This window comes from Chrysochloris asiatica, unplaced genomic scaffold (assembly GCF_000296735.1).
Source record: "Chrysochloris asiatica unplaced genomic scaffold, ChrAsi1.0 scaffold00054, whole genome shotgun sequence".
Lineage (NCBI taxonomy): Eukaryota > Metazoa > Chordata > Mammalia > Afrosoricida > Chrysochloridae > Chrysochloris > Chrysochloris asiatica.
The window spans coordinates 2,353,360-2,371,563 of NW_006408572.1; the positions used below are offsets into that span (position 1 = coordinate 2,353,360).

An 18,204-nucleotide genomic window follows, 5' to 3' on the forward strand; every position below is an offset into this window, starting at 1 on the left:
AATGAGTCCCTTGTCTGATGTGTCATTGCAAAAGATTTTTTCCCATTCTGTGGGCTCCCTTTTTACTCTTCTGGTGAAATCTTTTGAGGCACATAAGTTTTTAATTTTTAGTATGTCCCACTCATCTATTTTGTCTACTTTTGTTTGTGTGGTTTCCAAAATGTTTTGTAGTCTGTGTATAAAATATCTTTTTATAAGTTTACTGGTCGCTTAGGATTTTTCTTCTATAAATTATCTGGGCCTATTTTCTGTTGAACTAGTTTTCTTTCTCTTATTGTAGTCCTTTATATAATACCATTAGTAACTTTTTTGGGGTCAGTTGTGTTATATAATTACCTCCCAGTAAGTGGATTGTCTTTTAATTTTGCTTCATGATACCATTTCATGAAGTTTTTCATTTTAATGTCAAATTTACCAATTTTTTATGATATGTACTTTTTTTGTTGAAAAAATTTTTCCTATCCAGAGATTACATGTTTCCTTCTAAAATGTTTACAATTTTGTCTGTTGTATATGTGTGTGTGGAGTCCTCGTGTGGCACTGTACAATAAGCACTGGACTGGTAACCATAAGGTCTGCAGTTCAAATCCACCAGCTGCTGCTCTTTGGAAACTCTCTACAGAGTCACTGAATCAGAACCAACTCGATGGCACTTAATATGTGTGTGGCTAAGAGTTAGAACCAAAATGATAGGCATAGATTTCATTTTGGATTTATATGTGTTTGCTTTTGTTTTTAAGATATTGTTAACAATGTTAAGTGCTGTCAAGTTAGTTCAGACTCAAAGTCATCCTATAGTGGGTTTCTGAGGAGCAGCTGGTGAGTTTGAACCACTGACCTTGTGGTTACCAGTCCAGTGCTGATCCTACAGCGCCACACCAGAAGTCTGTTTTTAAGAATGTATATCTGGTGTGGTGCTGTGGGTTAATGCGCTGGACTGCAAAGTCATTTGAACCACAAGGTCGGCGATTCAACTTCACCAGCCACTCTTCAGAAACCCTCTACGGGGTTGCTAAGAGTCGGAACTGACTCAACAGCATGGAGTTCTGGTGTGGCTCTGTGGGCTAATGGGGCAGACTGCAAAGTTGTCTGAACTGCAAGGTTGGTGGTTCAACTTTCCAGCTGCTCCTTGGAAACCCTCTACAGGGTCGCTATGGGTCAGAACTGACTCGATGACATTTAGCAACAACATAAGAAAGAGATTAATGCTAGATGCTTCCTCCAGGGTGTGGTAATGGGTGATGAGGTCAGAATGAGAGGAAGCTGTGAAAGCTTCAGTGAAGGAATACCCCTTACTACTTTTGAGTTTTGACTCATGTGACTAAAAAATTAACTATTCAAAAATTAGTAAATAATTTAAATAAAAGTCATTAGAAACAGAAATAGTTTTTCACTTTTAAATCTTTAATGTGCTAGAATGAATTTTAAATTATTTCTTAATTATGGTATTAGAATTAATTTTTGTGTGTCAGATAGGAATTCAGTTTTAATTTTTCCTCAAGAAAAATCACCTGTGTCGATAACATTAGTGACGATTGCTTCCACCTGGATTTTCTATCTCACCTTTCTAGGCTTAAAAACAAAAAGTGAAACAAAAGCCAGTTGCCGTAGAATTGACTGTGTCTCACAGTGATCCCAGGTGTGTCAGAGTAGGACTGTGGCTGCTTCAGAGGGTTTCCAATGGCTGACTTTACAGACATTGCCCGGTCCCTCTTCCAAGGTGGATTTGAACCTCCAGCCTTTTAGTTAGCAACTGATCATGTTCACCATTTGCACCAACCAGGGAGTCCTTTTTATGCCATCAAGTGGATTGCAACTCATAGTGACCCTGTATAGGGTTTCTACGGTTGTAAATTTTCACAGGAGTAGAAAGTCTCATCTTTCTCTTGTGGAGTCACTGCTGGGTTTGAACTGCTGACCTTGCAGTTAGCAGTCCAGTGCTTATTCTACAGGGTCACCACTCTTATTTATCTTTCAAGGCTCAGTTTAGATTCATATATTCCAGAAAACCTCCACCAAACCTGACCACAACAGTGGTACCAATACCCAATAGATCATGCTGTCCAATAGAAATATAATATGACCCACAAAGATGGGTCAATTGGGGAATTTAAAATATTTTAGCAGCCACACTAAAAAATAAAAATTGTTGTTGTTAAGTGCCGTTGAGTCAGTTCTGACCCATAGCGACCTTGTCTAGGGTTTCTGAGGAGCAGCTGGTGAACTTGAACCGCCAACCTTGCAGTTCAAACGGCTTTGCAGTCCAGCATATTAACCCACAGCGCCACATCAGGACTCCCTAAAAAATAAAAATAGTATTTTTAATGTTATTTAACCTAATATGACGACGTATCATTTTCCCATGTAGCAATAGGAAAATTATTCAGACATTTTACATTCTTTTTTCATACTAAGTATTCAAAATTTCATGTGTATTTTACACTGAAAACAGATTCAAGTCAGACTGCCCACATTTCAAGTGCTCTGTAGTCACCTGTGGTAAGTGGCCGCCATATTGAATAATGTCATTCTGTAGACACTGCTATCACAGAATGTACTTTATTGTATTGGAGTCATGTGTTCTCATCTTTTTAACTTTTTATTGTTAATTGAGTGAAGGTTTACAGACAAGATCATCAGCTTTACATTCAACAAATTATATATTTTGTTTTAACTTAATGATTACATTCTCCTCCAAGCAACAATAGTTACCCTGCTTCCTTCCTGTGGGTCCTATTTACATTCTACCCACATTCCCATCCCTTCTTAACTTTGTCCTTAGGAAAATGTTGCCCTTTTGATTTTGAATGGTTGACCATTTCATGGTTAGCATACTTTACTAGTGCTGTTGTCACTCCCACCCCCCACCCCATAAACCTCTCTACTGCTTGGCTGAAAATAGGGCCACATGGGTGAGTTTCTGACCATTAAATCTGTTGTTTGTTTGTTAAATAATTTTGAGTTTTGTTCCCCATTTTCTCTCACAAGGATCCTCTAATTGATCCCTATCAGGGCAGTTGGTAGTGGTAGCTGGACACCATCTAGTTCTGGTCTCAGAGTCGTGGAAACTGATGGTGACAGGTTCCATTAGTCTATTGGACTAATTTATTTCAAGTCTCTTCAATTCTTATCACTCTTCTTTTTTCTGCACGTGGGGGGACCAATACCTGCAACTTAGACTGCCACTCATGATCTTTTAAGTTCCCAGACACTATTCACCCAAGCAGGATGTAGAACACCGTCTTTGTGGACAATGTCGACTGACTATGGTGTCCCCTGAGACTATGGTCCTGAGCCCCCAGGCAATTAGATCTTTGGAGCAAGAATAGTGAATCTGTTTCATCTCCTCCCACCCCCATGTACTTCGTACAGTGCCTTTTGTTGTTGTTAGGTGCCCTCAAGTCAATTCTGACCCATAGCTAAACCCTGTATAGGGTTTCCAATGAGCAGCTGGTGAGCTTTAACCGCCGACCTTGCAGTTCTAACGGCTTTGCAGTCTGGTGCATTAACCCACAGTGCCACACCAGGACTTCATATATTGTTGTTGTTGTTAAGTGCCGTCGAGTCGGTTCTGACCCATAGTGACCCTGTACAGGGTTTCTGAGGGTATAAATCTTTACGGGAGTAGAAAGCCTCATCTTTCTTCCACGGAGCGGCTGGTAGTTTCCAACCGCTGACCTTAAGGTTCGCAGACCGATTTGTAACTATATATATATATAATTCTATCCAGACTCTGCTTCCTGGATGTAGACACTTGAAATCTGAACATAGCTGTCAGTCCCTTTAAATGTTCTTTTCCTGAAGCTAAATCTTTCCAAATAGTTTCCTTTCCTTCCCGGAATGACTATTAAACTTTCAGACAAGACTCATACCTGCTTAGAAAACATTTTGTTAGATTCTCTAATTATTTCTGATGTCCATGTTTTCATCTCAATAACCTCACTGCAAGTACCTAAATACTCCAACGTGGGCAGGGTCTAGGTTTTCTCTTTTTCAGGCAACCCCTACTGTGCCTCTCACTTGGTGCTGGGCAGGTCTCCTCTCCCTGCAGATGTGCACAGTGGGTCTCATTTCTTCTTCTGGTCATATATTTTCCCCACTGCTCTTTTGGGTCTTCAGAATTTCTGAACTGAAAAATGTACACAGAATCTTAGGTCCATCCCTTCCTTTTTCAGATAAGGAAAAGGAGGAACCAGGACAGATACCTTGCTCCTGATCACACACTTATAAGGTGTCAGTACCAAGGACCAGGAAGAATGCAGTGGCTCCATCACTGAGCCCATTTCCTCTATTCCACTAGCCTGTGCCCTGGCCTCCTCCTGCAAGATAACTAGTCCTCAGTTTCATCTCCCACCTGAGGCTGGCCAATGTGCCTTCTGGGGGTCTGCCAGCTTGCAAGGGGGCCCTAATAGGTAGCACAGAAGGTCAATACCATGAAGGAAGGTCAGGCGGAAGAGAAGTTCATGTGTGTGTGTGAAAGAGACAGAGACAGAGAAGAGAGAAAAAGTCCAGCCACCAGCAAAAGTTAGCACCAATGACGCAATCACTGAACCCATATTGAGTGCAGGTCGCTTTAAGAAAGGAGTAGCTGTAATCTGAAGCCTGCTGGCTCCAGGATTGGGAGGCAGCAAGAAAAAGCTGCTGTGCTTGCTGGAGCCCCTCAGAGTGCAGGCTCTGAGGGACCTAGGCTGGGAGCGGAGCTGCAGTACACCCACAGGTAAAGCAGCTCCCTGTCTAGTCTGTGGACCAGGGCAAGTCTGTGTATCCCCTGGATTTGGGGACTGGGGAGAGGCAGGGGTATTCCAGGGTACAAAAATGAGGGGTGCAGGTGAGAGGAGGTGGGAGGCGGTAGCTCTTGCAGTTTGGACACCAGAGTGGATGAGAGAGTGCAGATCATTTTGGAGAGGGCTGGGGTGGTGGTGGTGGAAGGTCAGGACCCAATTATCCCCAAACCCCACTGCACCCATCAGAAAGGAAGCTGGACTTTTGAATGAAGTGAGTGGGGAGTAATGGAGAGTGCACTGGGGGAAGCAAAACACAGTGCCTTAGAGGGGCTCTCCAGTCACCAAGAAATGGGTGGAGGATATGGACAGGGCTCTTCAAGGAAGCTGCTCCCACCTGGTGCGGCTGGGGGCTGGGGCGGCAGCCCCTCCTATCCCGCCTCTTTGGCTTCAGCCCAGATCCCCGCTCCTTTTCTAAATCAGTTAGTGCTGATTTCAAAGATAACTTTGTAACACTCCCTAGCTGCTGGCCGCTGAGCCCGCTCCAGGGCTGGGATGGAGTACAGCTGGGTTCTTCCATCCAAGCCCAACTCTACTCTCTGGCCAAACTAACTGTGAGTAAAAGCTGGTGACCAATAGGGTTTGGGCCTCTTGTAAGTGATAATCACTATATAGCTCAGCCAGGAGATGGGATGAGAGGCTCAGGCTCCGTGGCCAGTGCTGGAGACTGCTGTCCGCACCCTTTTCCGCTTCTCAGGGCAAACCACAACAAGAATCCAAAGAAAAGCAGTGGATTTCCCAGAATTCCCGTCATTGTCTGGCCCAGGCCTGTCTTCTGGGAGTTCAGCCCTCAGGCTGAGGGTGAGAGGGGAAGGATTCCTAGGTCTGGTCCCTCGGGTGCCTGGGCAGATGCACTCTGGAGGCCTTGGCCTGACTCCCTCAGGCTTCTAGACTGAAGAGGGAACATTGTCTGGCAGAGAGGACTGGTGGGGTCACCATGGTTAGGCCTGGAGGGGACCAGGAAGTGTCCTTTCCTGCACTGCCCACAAGGTCCACTGCCATGTGGCTTGAAGACTGCGTGGTTGTGGGAGGAGACTCAGGGAGGAGGCGGAACAGTGTTTGTCTCACACTGGATTTAATATGAAACACATGTATTGGCTCTGACTACGTCCTCCTAGTTTGAGTCACAAAATTCCAGCTCCTGTATCTCTCTTGATTTGGGCAATAGTAAGGCCTGACCTTGGCCTAACAGGGAGGCTACCTGCCTCCTCCCCCACCTGGTAGGAAAGAAGTCTGGTTTGGGCACTGCCCTTTGGACAGCATGGCACCCGCTGCCTTTGCCCCCTGGCCAGCCAATGGTTGCCTGTCCCCGCCCATAGGAAAATCACTTTCCATGGGGTACTCAGAGGGGCACCTGTGCAGACCCTTCCTCTCTTCCTTCTCACTGTCCTTATAGGAGCTTTCAATAAGCGCGCCATTTCCCTCGACCCTAGGGTGTGGATTCAGAGTTATGATTAATATGAAATGTCCCCCACATCTAGCCCAGAGCCAGCTTTGGACCCCTGTGCTTTTCCCCACCAGGTTTCTCACCTCATCTCCAGGCCCCAGTCCACCTGCTTAGTGACAATGACACCAACTTAAGGAGGGACTCAAGAAGGCATCATCTTTAGGCGTATTTGAATTGTGAATGTACTTTCCTTAAAAAGGATGCCAGCATGACCCCCCACCTCCTTCCTTCCTTGCCAGTGGGGTTAGAGCTTCTTCTCTCGCCTTTTCTCCTAAGCATCTCACTGGGTTTCAGTGTCTCAGTAATCCAGTGGCTCGGGAAGGCTTGGCTTCTGCCAGCTCTGGGTGGGGTTGGCTGGGTGGATTGCAGCTTTAAGACTCAATGGTGTTAAAGTCTCAGTGAAAGATTCTACCCTGAGCAGCGGGGGCAGCCATATGGAAGAGCAGCTGACTGAGAATATAGGGTCGTAGAACTTGCTCTCTGAGATGCTAACTCCAGATCAGTGTCCAGAAAGCAAGCAAGCTGGTCCCCACTGGTAATTTGGCTTTAAACTGAGCAAATTCAGGAGACGGTTTCTTCTTTTTTGCCTTTCATGCTCTACAATGTTGCCCAGTGGATTATCAGACTTAATTGTAAGGACTTTAGCCAAAAATCACTGCAATCCCAATTTTTCTGATCCAGTTTGTGGGAAGTCAGAAAAATGTTAGGTGTATGTATATAAAGGAATCTTGGTATGGCTCTGTGGACCACAAGGTTGGTTTGAAGCGCAAGGTTGGTTCAAACTCACAAGCTGCTCCTGGGAAACCCTATATAGGGTCGCTATGAGTCAGAACTGACTCAACAGCACTTAACATGTATATAAAAGGATACTGAAGGAACTAAGAATCCTCTGTGTGTGTGCATGTATCAGTGTGTATGTGTTTGTGTATATTAAAAAAATAGGAGCTCAAGAAACGTTTGGACTGTGTGTGTTGTGTGTATGTACATATAGAAGGATATTGAAGTAACTGAAGGAAACCTGGCTTCTGTGAGTATGTGCTTTGCAGGGACAGGGAGACAAAGTAGTTTAGATCATAAATTCTTGACTTGGTAGCATGGATGGAGAACATGGATCAGTCAAAGGTCCTATTTTTTTTTTTTTTTAACGTTTTATTGTGAACTGAGTGAAGGTTTACAGACAAGATCGTCAGCTCATCAGCTTTACATTCAACAAATCACACACTTTGTTTCATCTCAGGATTGCAGTCCCCTCCATGTAACAAGTTATCCGGCTTCCTCCCTGTGGCTTGTTTCCACGCCACCCACCTTCCTATCCTTTCTCATCTTTGTACTTAGGGACATGTTGATTTTGAATGATTCATAGTGAGCCTACCTTATCAGTGTTGGTGTTCTCCCTCTATACTATTTGGCTGAAAGTTGCAAAAGTCCCACTTTCTAACCAGAAGGCCACTAGGGAGATCCTATCTGAACTTCAATAGTTGTCTTTTGTCCCCTCCCAACCCCATATCCTGACTCCATGGGTAAGCTCATGGATGAGATGAATTCAAGAGGGCCAGAGGGGTAGGGATGCTGCAGTAGATGGTGTCCTGAGTCTAGATTTCAGAGATTTACTTTGTGATCCAAGTACTAGACTAGACTCTGGGCATGGGAGGACACTGTTAAGTGGTGGGCTGTCTTACTGGGAAACAAGGCTGTTTAACCTGGAGAAGAAGAGAAGGTTCTAGGGACTTAAGAGCTATTATCAGAAGGGGGAGTTAGAGGGAAGAAGTGGGCCAAAGGATCTCTTATAGGAAAGTATTTTGGCTTAGAGACCACTTGTCTCTGGCATGGATAATATGCTTTTAAATCATTAGCTAATTCTCATAATAATAGGTAAGTACTGTTTTTTCTCTATTTTATGGGAGAGAAAAATCGATGCAAAGAGCTTTTAAAAGCAGCAAAATTGAGATTTGAACCCAGGCTGTCTGTCCCTAGACCCTGCATTTCTAACCATGACAATGAGAGTTCTTGAAACAGAATTGCTGAGAAGGGGACATGCTTCCTTAGGGAACCACAAGCTCCAGGTTGCTGGAATTTAAGAGAATTAGAAATTTCTTGGGGCTGTTCCTGGTGCCATCATTCTCAGTATTTTATGATTCTACTCAGCAGACATGGGTTACTAGACACTGTTTCAAATTCTGTTAAATGAGCTGTCTGGTCCCTATGGAGGAAAGCTTCCCATATGTATTGTGCTAAACCATGCTCCCTACAAAGATCACCATGGCTCTGGGCCTTTAGGTTAGAGGGTGGGGCCCCTGTCACAGACAATGGGATATGCCTGGGCCACGAGGCAGGTGGCAGAAGTGGAGAATATTGCTGAGTCAAGAGTCCACTTCCAGGCTGAGGAACTGGAAAAAAGGTTGCTAACCCTGGCAACCCTGCCCAGGAAGGCACAGCTTGGTGGGTGAGGGAAGCAGTGGTTGACTCTCACTTCTCTTGCAGGCCCAGGATGCAGGCCCTTGTGCTGCTGCTCTGGATTGGAGCCCTCCTCGGGCATGGCAGCTCCCAGAACAGCGCCGGGAGTCTGGAGGAGGTCAGTGGGTGGGACGGGATGCTGCAACAATCCCAACCCTCCTTCATAGCAGATGGGACAGGGAGTTGGTTACCCAGGTTCCAGGCCAGACATCTAAGGCCCTGGTGTCTCCAGCAGAAGAGAGAGAAAACATTTTGCCCCACCTTGCTGGGACACTGTAGCAGGAGCCCTGGATTTTATCCTGAGTTTGAAAAAATTCTTGCTCTCTCATTAGCTTTGTGACTTGTGAGAAACAAGTTGCTTTTACCTGAGTTTTCATTGTGTTATATATAAAATTGGATACTGTAGCTATTCCTCACTTACTGACATGATTAAATTTTAAAGGTTAAGTTGTTATATGAAAATCACCATTATGCAAAACTGGAGGGTGCCCACATGATTACATAACTGCCAAAACACTGAGAATCTTGGCACAGCCAAGTTGACTCATAACTAAGCCAGTGTTACACTTACCCCATACCTTGGTATTCATTACTGCCAGATGTATGTCCTGAATGTACAAAGTAGGGAGATTTTACGACTGTTGTAAATGTGGAATGTCTCATAACAAGTCAGTGACAAGCAGGTGTAATGCCCATCCTTAAAAGACTATTGTGGCCATTACCATTCATTTTTTTCTCATCTATTGAACACCTTCTCTTCAGGTGTTGGGCATGAGTAGAAACAGAGAAGCCTCCCAGCCTATTGCTGCCTTCATGGGATACTAGACAAACACAGCAACAAGTGTGAAACAAATTAACTCAAATGGGACAGTCAGTAGAGCCCGGCAGGGGGTTAAAAAGTGGTCGTAGTTTCTGAGAAGAAGGTCAGGAAACCAAAGTGTTCTTCAGGACAATCTGCTGGAGGAGATGATATTGGACTAGGACCATGAAATACAAGGAGGTCTTGGTGGATGGAGGACATTCTAGGCAGAGACCTAGGAAGCAGTAAGCAAGGTCACTGAGTGTGGCCCGAGTCCAGGGTTTCTGCAGGCTGGAGGTACACAGGTCACCAGGTGAGCTCTCCTGGGCTGCATCTCCCCAGCACAGAGCTCATGCTTGTTCAGAAACACAACTCATTCCAACATTAAGCTACACTCACTGTGCTTTGAAAGGGCAGTTTGAGGCCAGATGACAATCCCACTCAAAGCGAGAAAACCCCTATGTACTGTTCATCTCCACTGGTCCTCGTATTAATTCTTGTCTCCTACCAGGGCTCTCCAGCCCCCGATACCACAGGGATACCAGTGGAGGAGGAGGATCCATTCTTTAAGGTCCCTGTGAACAAGCTGGCAGCAGCCATCTCCAACTTTGGCTATGACCTTTACCGTGTGAGATCCAGCATGAGTCCTGCTGCCAATGTGCTCCTGTCTCCGCTCAGCGTGGCCACAGCACTCTCTGCCCTGTCGCTGGGTGAGTTCTGAGATGCAGAAAGCCCCAGAAGCCTAAAGCTTTCTTCCTTGGACAGACCCGGAGGGGTTCTGCTGGGCTACTGTATGTACATGGCTCTTCAGGCCCTAGAGACGCCACACCTCAGGGAAGGGTGAAGAGGCACTGAGAGGCTAGACCCAGTGGGGTCCTGACTTAAAGTGGGTGGAATACAAAAGCTGTATGCCATTTCCTCATTTCCTGGAAGGAGGCTGGGCACTGCTGGTGCTGGTATGTGGCCTTGTTGTTGTGAAGTGCCGTTGAGTTGGATCTGACCCATAGCGACTTTATACAGGGTTTCTGAGGAGCGACTGGTGAGCTTGAACTGCCGACCTTGCAGTTCAAAGGGCTTTGCAGTCTGGCGCATTAACCCACAGTGCCACCTTGGGGAACACTTAATGACATGGAGATTTCAACATTCATTTTTTTAAAAATGCTTTTATTGTGAATTGAGTGATAATTTACATGAGAGAACATAGATTCATTGCAATGATTACAATCCCCTCTGTGCATCATCCTACAACAGTATTTACTTCTATTCCCTGTTTTTATTGTTGGGGGGTATAGAGGGATGTACACAAATACTCAGGAATATTATAATCATTTAAACAACCAATGGACATATTCTGCAAGCCTGCCTCCTGGCTGCCAGCACACAGCCTTTCTCTTTCATTGAGTCTAGAGTCCTCATTTACTCATTCTTGAAATGAGCTTCTACAATGTGCCAGCCATTGGTCTCGGCCCAGGGGGTATAAATACATATAAGCAGACTTGGCCTCTGCCCTCACTGGGGTCACGGTTGGGTTCTCAGGGGAAACAAATCAACAAGTAACCACAAAATTGTCTGGCAAGTGCTGTGCTGGGAGAAGTATGGGACTTGTACCCTTCACCTCATCCTTCCACCACTCTCTGGCCTGAAGCCTCTAGTCAACTTCAGGAAAATCTTTTAGAATTGCAGTCATTAGTTCTTCCATTGCCTTCAAACTCCCTGCCCACCTAGAATGTCTGCAGTATCAGTCCACTGAGGCTCTTGGCAGGCAGAAAGAAACCATAGTATGGTTCTCTGTCCCAGGAGTGAGCTGGGTGAGCCATGGTTGGCGGTTATTGAAGTTCACATCCTTGTCTCTGGGGCAGGAGCTGAGCATCGAACAGAATCTACCATTCACCGGGCTCTCTACTATGACCTGATCAGCAACCCAGACATCCACGGCACCTACAAGGAACTTCTCGCCACTGTCACCGCCCCCCAGAAGAACCTCAAGAGTGCTTCCCGGATCATCTTTGAGAGGAGTGAGCGGCCTTTCTAGCCTGGGCCTCCTGAAAAAGAGGAGGGCTTTAGGTTCCATGCTGAGGGTTTCTTTCTCAACAATAGCCCGTGTATGTTCAGGCCAATCCTGGCACTGGTGGGTAGTTAGAGCCTGTGAGCCCAAAGGGAATCAGAAAGAGGAAGTGGGCTTAGGGAGAAAGGGGGAGGGGAGGGGACAAGCGGAACCACAATGAACGAAATCTGTTGTTCACTGTCCAGTGTCTGGGGAAGCTGGCATGAAGTCCCAGTATTAAGTCTTGGGAAGAAGCTGGGCAGGAAGTTAGGGCCTGCTGAATTGTCAACCAGAGCTTGAGCTGGGCACACTCTCAAAGAGAGAATGCTGGTTCAATGTTTAGTGCATTAACCTCTGTCCTACCTCTTCTCAGAGCTGCGGATAAAATCTAGCTTTGTGGCACCGTTGGAGAAATCATATGGGACCAGGCCCAGGATACTGACTGGCAACTCCCGCCTGGATTTCCAGGAGATTAACAACTGGGTTCAGGCCCAGATGAAAGGCAAGATCGCTAGGTCCACAAGAGAACTGCCCAGTGGAATCAGCATTTTCCTTCTTGGCGTGGCTTACTTTAAGGGTGAGGGCTGTTTCACTTCCTTTTTTGGTCTACGGTGGCTAGTAGGCATGGGGAGAAGTAACCGACTTTACCTGATGTGAATGCAGGGCAAAGCCATAGGAGGAGCTGAGAAATACACACTCACCTCAGAGAGACCTGCTTATCACCAACTCTAGGAAACTAGCAAATATTTCATAAGTGTCTACACAGTACACAAAGCTTGTGGGGAGTGAACGAGAACTGACACTTTATCCTTGAGTTTCCTATTGAGGGCTGGACACTGGGTTCTGGCTTTGGAGTCAGACAAGATTCTGGAGCCCGTGACCTAGCTTGATTAACAGCCTCAATTCACATCAAATATTCAGTGTTTTTTTGGGCAACTTCCCCCTAAATTCCTAGAGAAAAGCCAAATGGTTTCCTATTCCATATATTGAATTCCAGTAGAAGCTGCAGCTCCAGACCAGACTGTTGAAGGCTACACTAAACTCAAGGAGCTTAGGTTTCATTTGCTGGTCACCCTCATCTCTTTGGGCTTGAGCTTTCTCGTGTCTTTTCAGGTGACAAGAGGGATCAGAAGATGATCCCTGAGGTTGCTTCTAGCTCTGCCATCCTTTGCTTCTGTCTCCCAGAGACACCACTGTAAAAGTGAACACCAGCTTACCCTTCTCAGTCTTTTCTAGAAACTTGTGTAGTCCAGAGTTAAATCAACAAAACAATTTCCTTCTGAATTTGCTTGTGGAATATATCCAGGGTCCTAGCAATAGGGGGCTTCAAAAAGTTCATAGAAACATGGAATGAAAAAAGAATGGAGCTTTTCCATGACCTTTGGGAAGCCCCTTCGTATTGTGGCCATTTTGAGATGGAGCCTGGTCTGTCACCACCAATTAAATTCCTAGAACCAGACAATTTCAACAGCAGCATAGTCCTGCTGCCTTTTTCTGTCTTCCGGGCTCAGGACACTGTTTATTTCATTTTAGGGCAGTGGGTAACAAAGTTTGATCCCAGAAAGACTTCCTTGGCGGATTTCCACTTGGATGAGGAGAGGACTGTAAGAGTCCCAATGATGTCAGATCCAAAGGCTACTGTGCGCTATGGCTTGGATTCCGACCTCAACTGCAAGGTCTGTAGGGGTGGGGTGGCCTGAGGGGGACAGGGCAAGGAGAGGCAAAATGGTATATTAGAAATAGATCAACAGTTATTTTATCTGCTGTTGACTTTGAGCAAGCTAATAAACCTCTCTGAGCCTATCTCCTTTTTTAAACTGGCAAGGGGCTAGTTATTGAAAATATTTTATCTCGTTATGAAGATTAATACGATAATGTGTAAAGGGTATCAAGTGTTCTTTCTTTTCCTTTTCTCACTTTTTATAGAGACTTTTTATTTACAGAATTCAAAGCTAAACTCAGGAAAACTATCACAAACTCCAAATTGCTGGCATTCTATCTTTCTTGTCTACTTAAATTCTTTCAATTCTAAGTCAAGGCATGGATCTCTTTGGGAATCTGACAAAATCTCCTAGAACGCTCTAGAAAACTGTCATGTGAATGCACACACACACATTTCTGCATGTAGTTTTAGAGGGGCTGAGGGCATTCATTCCATGGACTTGAGGTTAAGAACCACTGCTCCAGGACCCATTTTATTGCTGCTTCTGTACCCAACACTCCATTTCTAGCCCATAACAGATTAGTAAACGTTGGCAGACTGGCCTTGGGAGAAAACATAGGTCTGGGCTTCAAGTCTAGCTCCTCAGAATTGGCATCAGGCCAAAGTAAGAAATGCAACAGCAGGAGCTGACTTGCTGCCAGAAAGCAACAGCCTAGAGAGGCAATTCTTATATTGGAGACTGGGGGAAAGCAAGAGGCCAGGGTCCCACCCTGGGAGAAAAGACAGCTCTTGTGTGTCTAAAGGATTAACCCATGTGCTTCCTCCTTGTTGTTTTAGATTGTCCAGCTGCCCTTGACTGGAAGCATGAGCATTATCTTCTTCCTGCCCCAGAAAGTAACCCAGAACTTGACCATGATCGAAGAGAGCCTCACCTCTGAGTTCATACATGATATAGATCAAGAACTAAAGACTGTCCAAGCAGTTCTGACCATCCCTAAGCTGAAGCTGAGTTATGAAGGCGAAGTCACTAAATCCCTGCAGGAGATGAGTATGTCTGCAAGACCTGTTTGCTGGTGGATAAGCCTTTGAGTCTCCCCTTGCTAAGCAGAGTCCAATCGTTCCATGATGGTATTGAGAGGACATGGAACATGGATAGTTCCTTAATTCTAACAGTGTTGGAGAGGAAATATTGAATTGCCTTCGTTTTAGCATTCATTTCCCAATCCCATGAGCATGTATCCTATTATTGTTAAGTGCCACTGAGTTGGTTCCAACACAACGAGCCTGTATAGGGTTTCCGAGGAGTGGCTGGTAGATTTGAACCTCCAACCTTGTGGTCTGCAGTCCAGTGCTTATCCTTACACCAAACTTTTATGTTGTTGTTAAGTGATGTCAAGTTGGTTCCAATGTCCAAAGTGACCCTGTCTGTATAGTTTTACCGAGGAGCAATTGGTGGGTTTGTACTGTCAACCTTTCAGTTAGCAGTCTAGTGCTTATCCTACAACATCACATAGCAGGAGCTGAAAACACTGCTTCTCTAGATAGGTGTTTAACTGATTTCTAATCCTTACCTCATGCTATGTGTTTAACCCTCTACAAGCGCAGAGCTGCATATATCCCACATAAGGTAGAATGTCTTGTTCTAGTCCCAGCTTGTTATACAACTCAAAAATCAGGATTTAAGGATCAGGTTTATAGTCTTCCTGTGGGCTGGATATAAAGCAAGATTTTAATGGAAACCTCTCTTCATCTCTGCAGAGCTCCAATCCTTGTTCGAGTCACCGGACTTTAGCAAGATCACAGGCAAGTCCATCAAACTTACTCAAGTGGAACACCGGGCTAGCTTTGAGTGGAATGAGGACGGGGCAGGAACTGCCCCCAGCCCTGCGCTCCAGCCTGCCCGCCTCACCTTTCCCCTGGACTACCACCTTAACCAACCTTTTATCTTTGTACTGAGGGACACAGACACAGGGGCCCTTCTCTTTATAGGCAAAATTCTGGACCCCAGGGGCACTTAATGCTCCAGTTTAATGTTCAAATACCCTAGGAGAGAGTAAGCCCAGAGGGATGGCAGGTTACACATTACATGAAGGCTGCCCCTATGTTTCAGTGTATTCTTTGCAATAAAAAAGCTTTATCCTTAACTTTTGTTACCTTGCTAAGTGTATGTTGAGTTCAGTATGAAGGATGTTAAGTGCCACTGAGTCAGCTTTAATATAAAGCCCTGTTGCCATTTAAGAACTTGCTGGTCTTAGAGCCTGGTTCTGTGTAAACTCTGTAGAAAGTCATGTTTACAAGAACTCTTCGTTGTCTGCACTGGGTAATGCTCAGCTCCAGGGGTGTTCATGTACTAGGCCCACTACCCCTTCTGCTACACTCACGGGAGTACTCTCTTAAATAAACTAGACTTTAGGCTTTAACCCAAGCACAGGTTCTCTTCCAGCCAAGCTAACCTTACATTTGACGACAGAAGATAGCACCTGGACAGGTAAGACAGGTGATTTGTAACTTTGTTGTTGTTGTTAAGTATTATTTGAATTGGTTCTGACTCTCAGAGACCCTGTGTAGGGCAAGGAGCAGCTGATGGGTTTGAAATGCTGACCTTCAGGTTACCAGTCCAGTGCTTATCCATCCTATAGCGCCACACCAGGACTCCTAATCTGTAGCTTAAAGAAATAATTATTTTATAAAGCATTTTTAAAAAGTTCTTAAACAGTAATAAAAAGCAGGATCTGATATGTAAACAAGGAGGCTTGGTGGCACTATGGTTTAGGTGTTGGGCTGCAAACTGCAAGGTCGACAGTTCAAACCCACCAGCCGTTCTAAGAGAGAAAGATTAGACTGACTGCTCCCATAAAGATTTACAGTCTTAGAAGCTGTATATAGAGCCACAGAATCTATGTAACACAGCAGCACATTTGGCTTTTTGATATGTAAACATTCTAAGGATGTTCTTTTTAAGGAAGTATGCCTATTTTACAAAATATCAAGTTTTGAGGTTTTTTTTTTTTTTTGGTAACATGAGATGCCATGTGTTTGGAACAGAATTATTATAGAATTGGCCAGAGAACTAAAAAAATTATTTTTCTTGAAAAAGGAAGTGCTGCAATAAAAACCTCACTGGCCTCACAATGAGTTAGTAGATTACAATGAGTTAGTAGGCCGAAAACCCCATTGTGAGTCAGTTGAAAGGATGAATGCCCTTCATTCAACTACAGTTTGAGAGCTGCATTCCAAACACTCAGCTTCCTCAAAAGCTACTGCCAACCACTACCAGGGCTATTTATTTCCTGCTTATAAAGCCTTGGCAACCAACTGGCACTTCTTGGGCATGGCCAGGGTTGGCATGTTCTCAAAGCACGATTGTTAAGTGCTGTTAAGTTGGTTCCGACTCATTGTGACCCTGTATAGGGTTTCCGAAGAGTAGTTGATGGATTTGAACTGTGGACCTCGTGGTTAGCAGTTCAGTGCTTATCATACAGTGTTGCACCAGGACTCCCAAACTGGGTAAGCCTGGCATTCTTTCCCACTGGCTCATCTGAACCATTTGGTCACTAGTGGAGACGTAGTAAAAAGGGTTCAGCCCCAGAGAGTCCCCCAGTCTCTGACTGGGACAGAGTCTGATGTTGTGAGTTGTCATTGAGTTGGTTGCTGATGCACGGCAACCCAATGAACAATGAGACGGGACCGCTGTGATCCATAGGGCTCTCACTGATTTTCTGAAGCAGATTGCCAGATCTTGTGTCCTAGTCTTAGTCTGGAAGCTCTACTGAACCTTGTTCAACATCAGGGCAACCCACAAGCCTCCACTGACAGGCGATGACTGAGGCTTCAGGTGCAATGGCCAGGGTTGAACTTGGGACTTCCGCATGGAAGGCAAGAATTCTACCACTGAACCACACGGCCCTCATGTTGGGATGGGTCTGGATCATAACTACTCATCCAAGTGGAAGAGAGCTGTCTTCCCTATCACCTATCTCATAAACGCCCATAATATCTTCTGAAGTTGTTTTCTCCATTCCCGTTGTCTCAGTAATAATGAAATCTTATTTCATTTACCAGCTTGGGAGGTCTGGTAGGGAAAAAATGTCTCTTCAGGCTTGGTAAATACTAGAAGAACTCAGAAGGAAGTACCGAGTCGTAACGTTATGAGTGTCTGATCAGTGAGTTTGCCAAGAGTATAGAAAGGAAGCCAGATAACAAGGGCTGGAAAACTGGTACAAAACAAATTTTGAGTTGCTGTCCCAGGAAGGAACTGCTCAGCAATTAAATGATCTCATACTGATTCTTCTATTCGTAATTTATAAAACTCTACTAGTTTTAACAAGGAGTCCTGGTGTGGCACTGAGGGTTAATGTGCTGGACCACAAGTTCAGTTTGAACCCCAGGATCAGTGGTTCACGCTCACCAACCACTCCTCAGAAACCCTATACAGAGTCACTATAAGTTGGAACTGACTCGATGACACTTAACAACAACAGTTTTAACAAAGGATTCAAAGAAGCAAAATTCCATAAGTGAAACTGTGTGTTTCTCTAGAGGTAAGGAGCCTCACTGATTTCTTGCTTTGTAATTATTTTTCAATTACAATACAACTATAAGAGTTTAAGTTCCCCCTAGAGTGGTACACAGCATTTCATTACTACTAGAAAACCACGGGAATGTTCCAGGAAAAAGGACTACCATCCTTTAGTGAGGTGAAATTTAGTCAAAACCCATGGCTAACACCCAAAATGCCTGCGGATCAGCTGCGATTCTTTAAAGGTCTTGGGTCCTTCAGATGCTGGTTTTAACTACTTCCTGGAAACAGGGAGTTCTTAGTGGAGGGTAGTTCACTATTTCAAGAAATAGTCATCAAAACAGGTAACAGTCTCAACGACGGAAGTGCTTGCTGAGTCCTCTCCCCTCACACACTAGGCTTTTGGACAAGTCTTGTATTTCCTGCAGCACAGAGGCTCTTCAATAGACCTTCCAGGGGCTCCTTTCCTGGACATCAGAGTCCTCTGGGAGCTCTCC

The 18,204-nt window shown here is 45.0% G+C and overlaps 1 protein-coding gene across 1 annotated transcript; it reads left to right on the forward strand.

Annotated features, from left to right (window-relative positions):
- The first annotated feature begins 8,716 nt into the window (after positions 1 to 8,716).
- SERPINF1 (serpin peptidase inhibitor, clade F (alpha-2 antiplasmin, pigment epithelium derived factor), member 1) lies at positions 8,717 to 15,206 on the forward strand. Its single transcript, XM_006863233.1, has 7 exons — positions 8,717 to 8,800; positions 9,993 to 10,191; positions 11,341 to 11,496; positions 11,899 to 12,102; positions 13,059 to 13,201; positions 14,026 to 14,236; positions 14,947 to 15,206. The coding sequence occupies exons 1-7, from the start codon at positions 8,717 to 8,719 to the stop codon at positions 15,204 to 15,206; spliced, it is 1,257 nt and encodes a 418-aa protein (XP_006863295.1).
- The last annotated feature ends 2,998 nt before the right edge of the window (positions 15,207 to 18,204 follow it).

Coding starts and splice junctions, on each gene's coding strand:
- SERPINF1 (XM_006863233.1), top strand. CDS start 8,717: ATGCAGGCCCTTGTGCTGCTGCTCTGGATTGGAGCCCTCCTCGGGCAT. Junction 10,192..11,340: donor ACTCTCTGCCCTGTCGCTGG/GTGAGTTCTGAG, acceptor TCTCTGGGGCAG/GAGCTGAGCATCGAACAGAA. Junction 12,103..13,058: donor TGGCGTGGCTTACTTTAAGG/GTGAGGGCTGTT, acceptor ATTTCATTTTAG/GGCAGTGGGTAACAAAGTTT.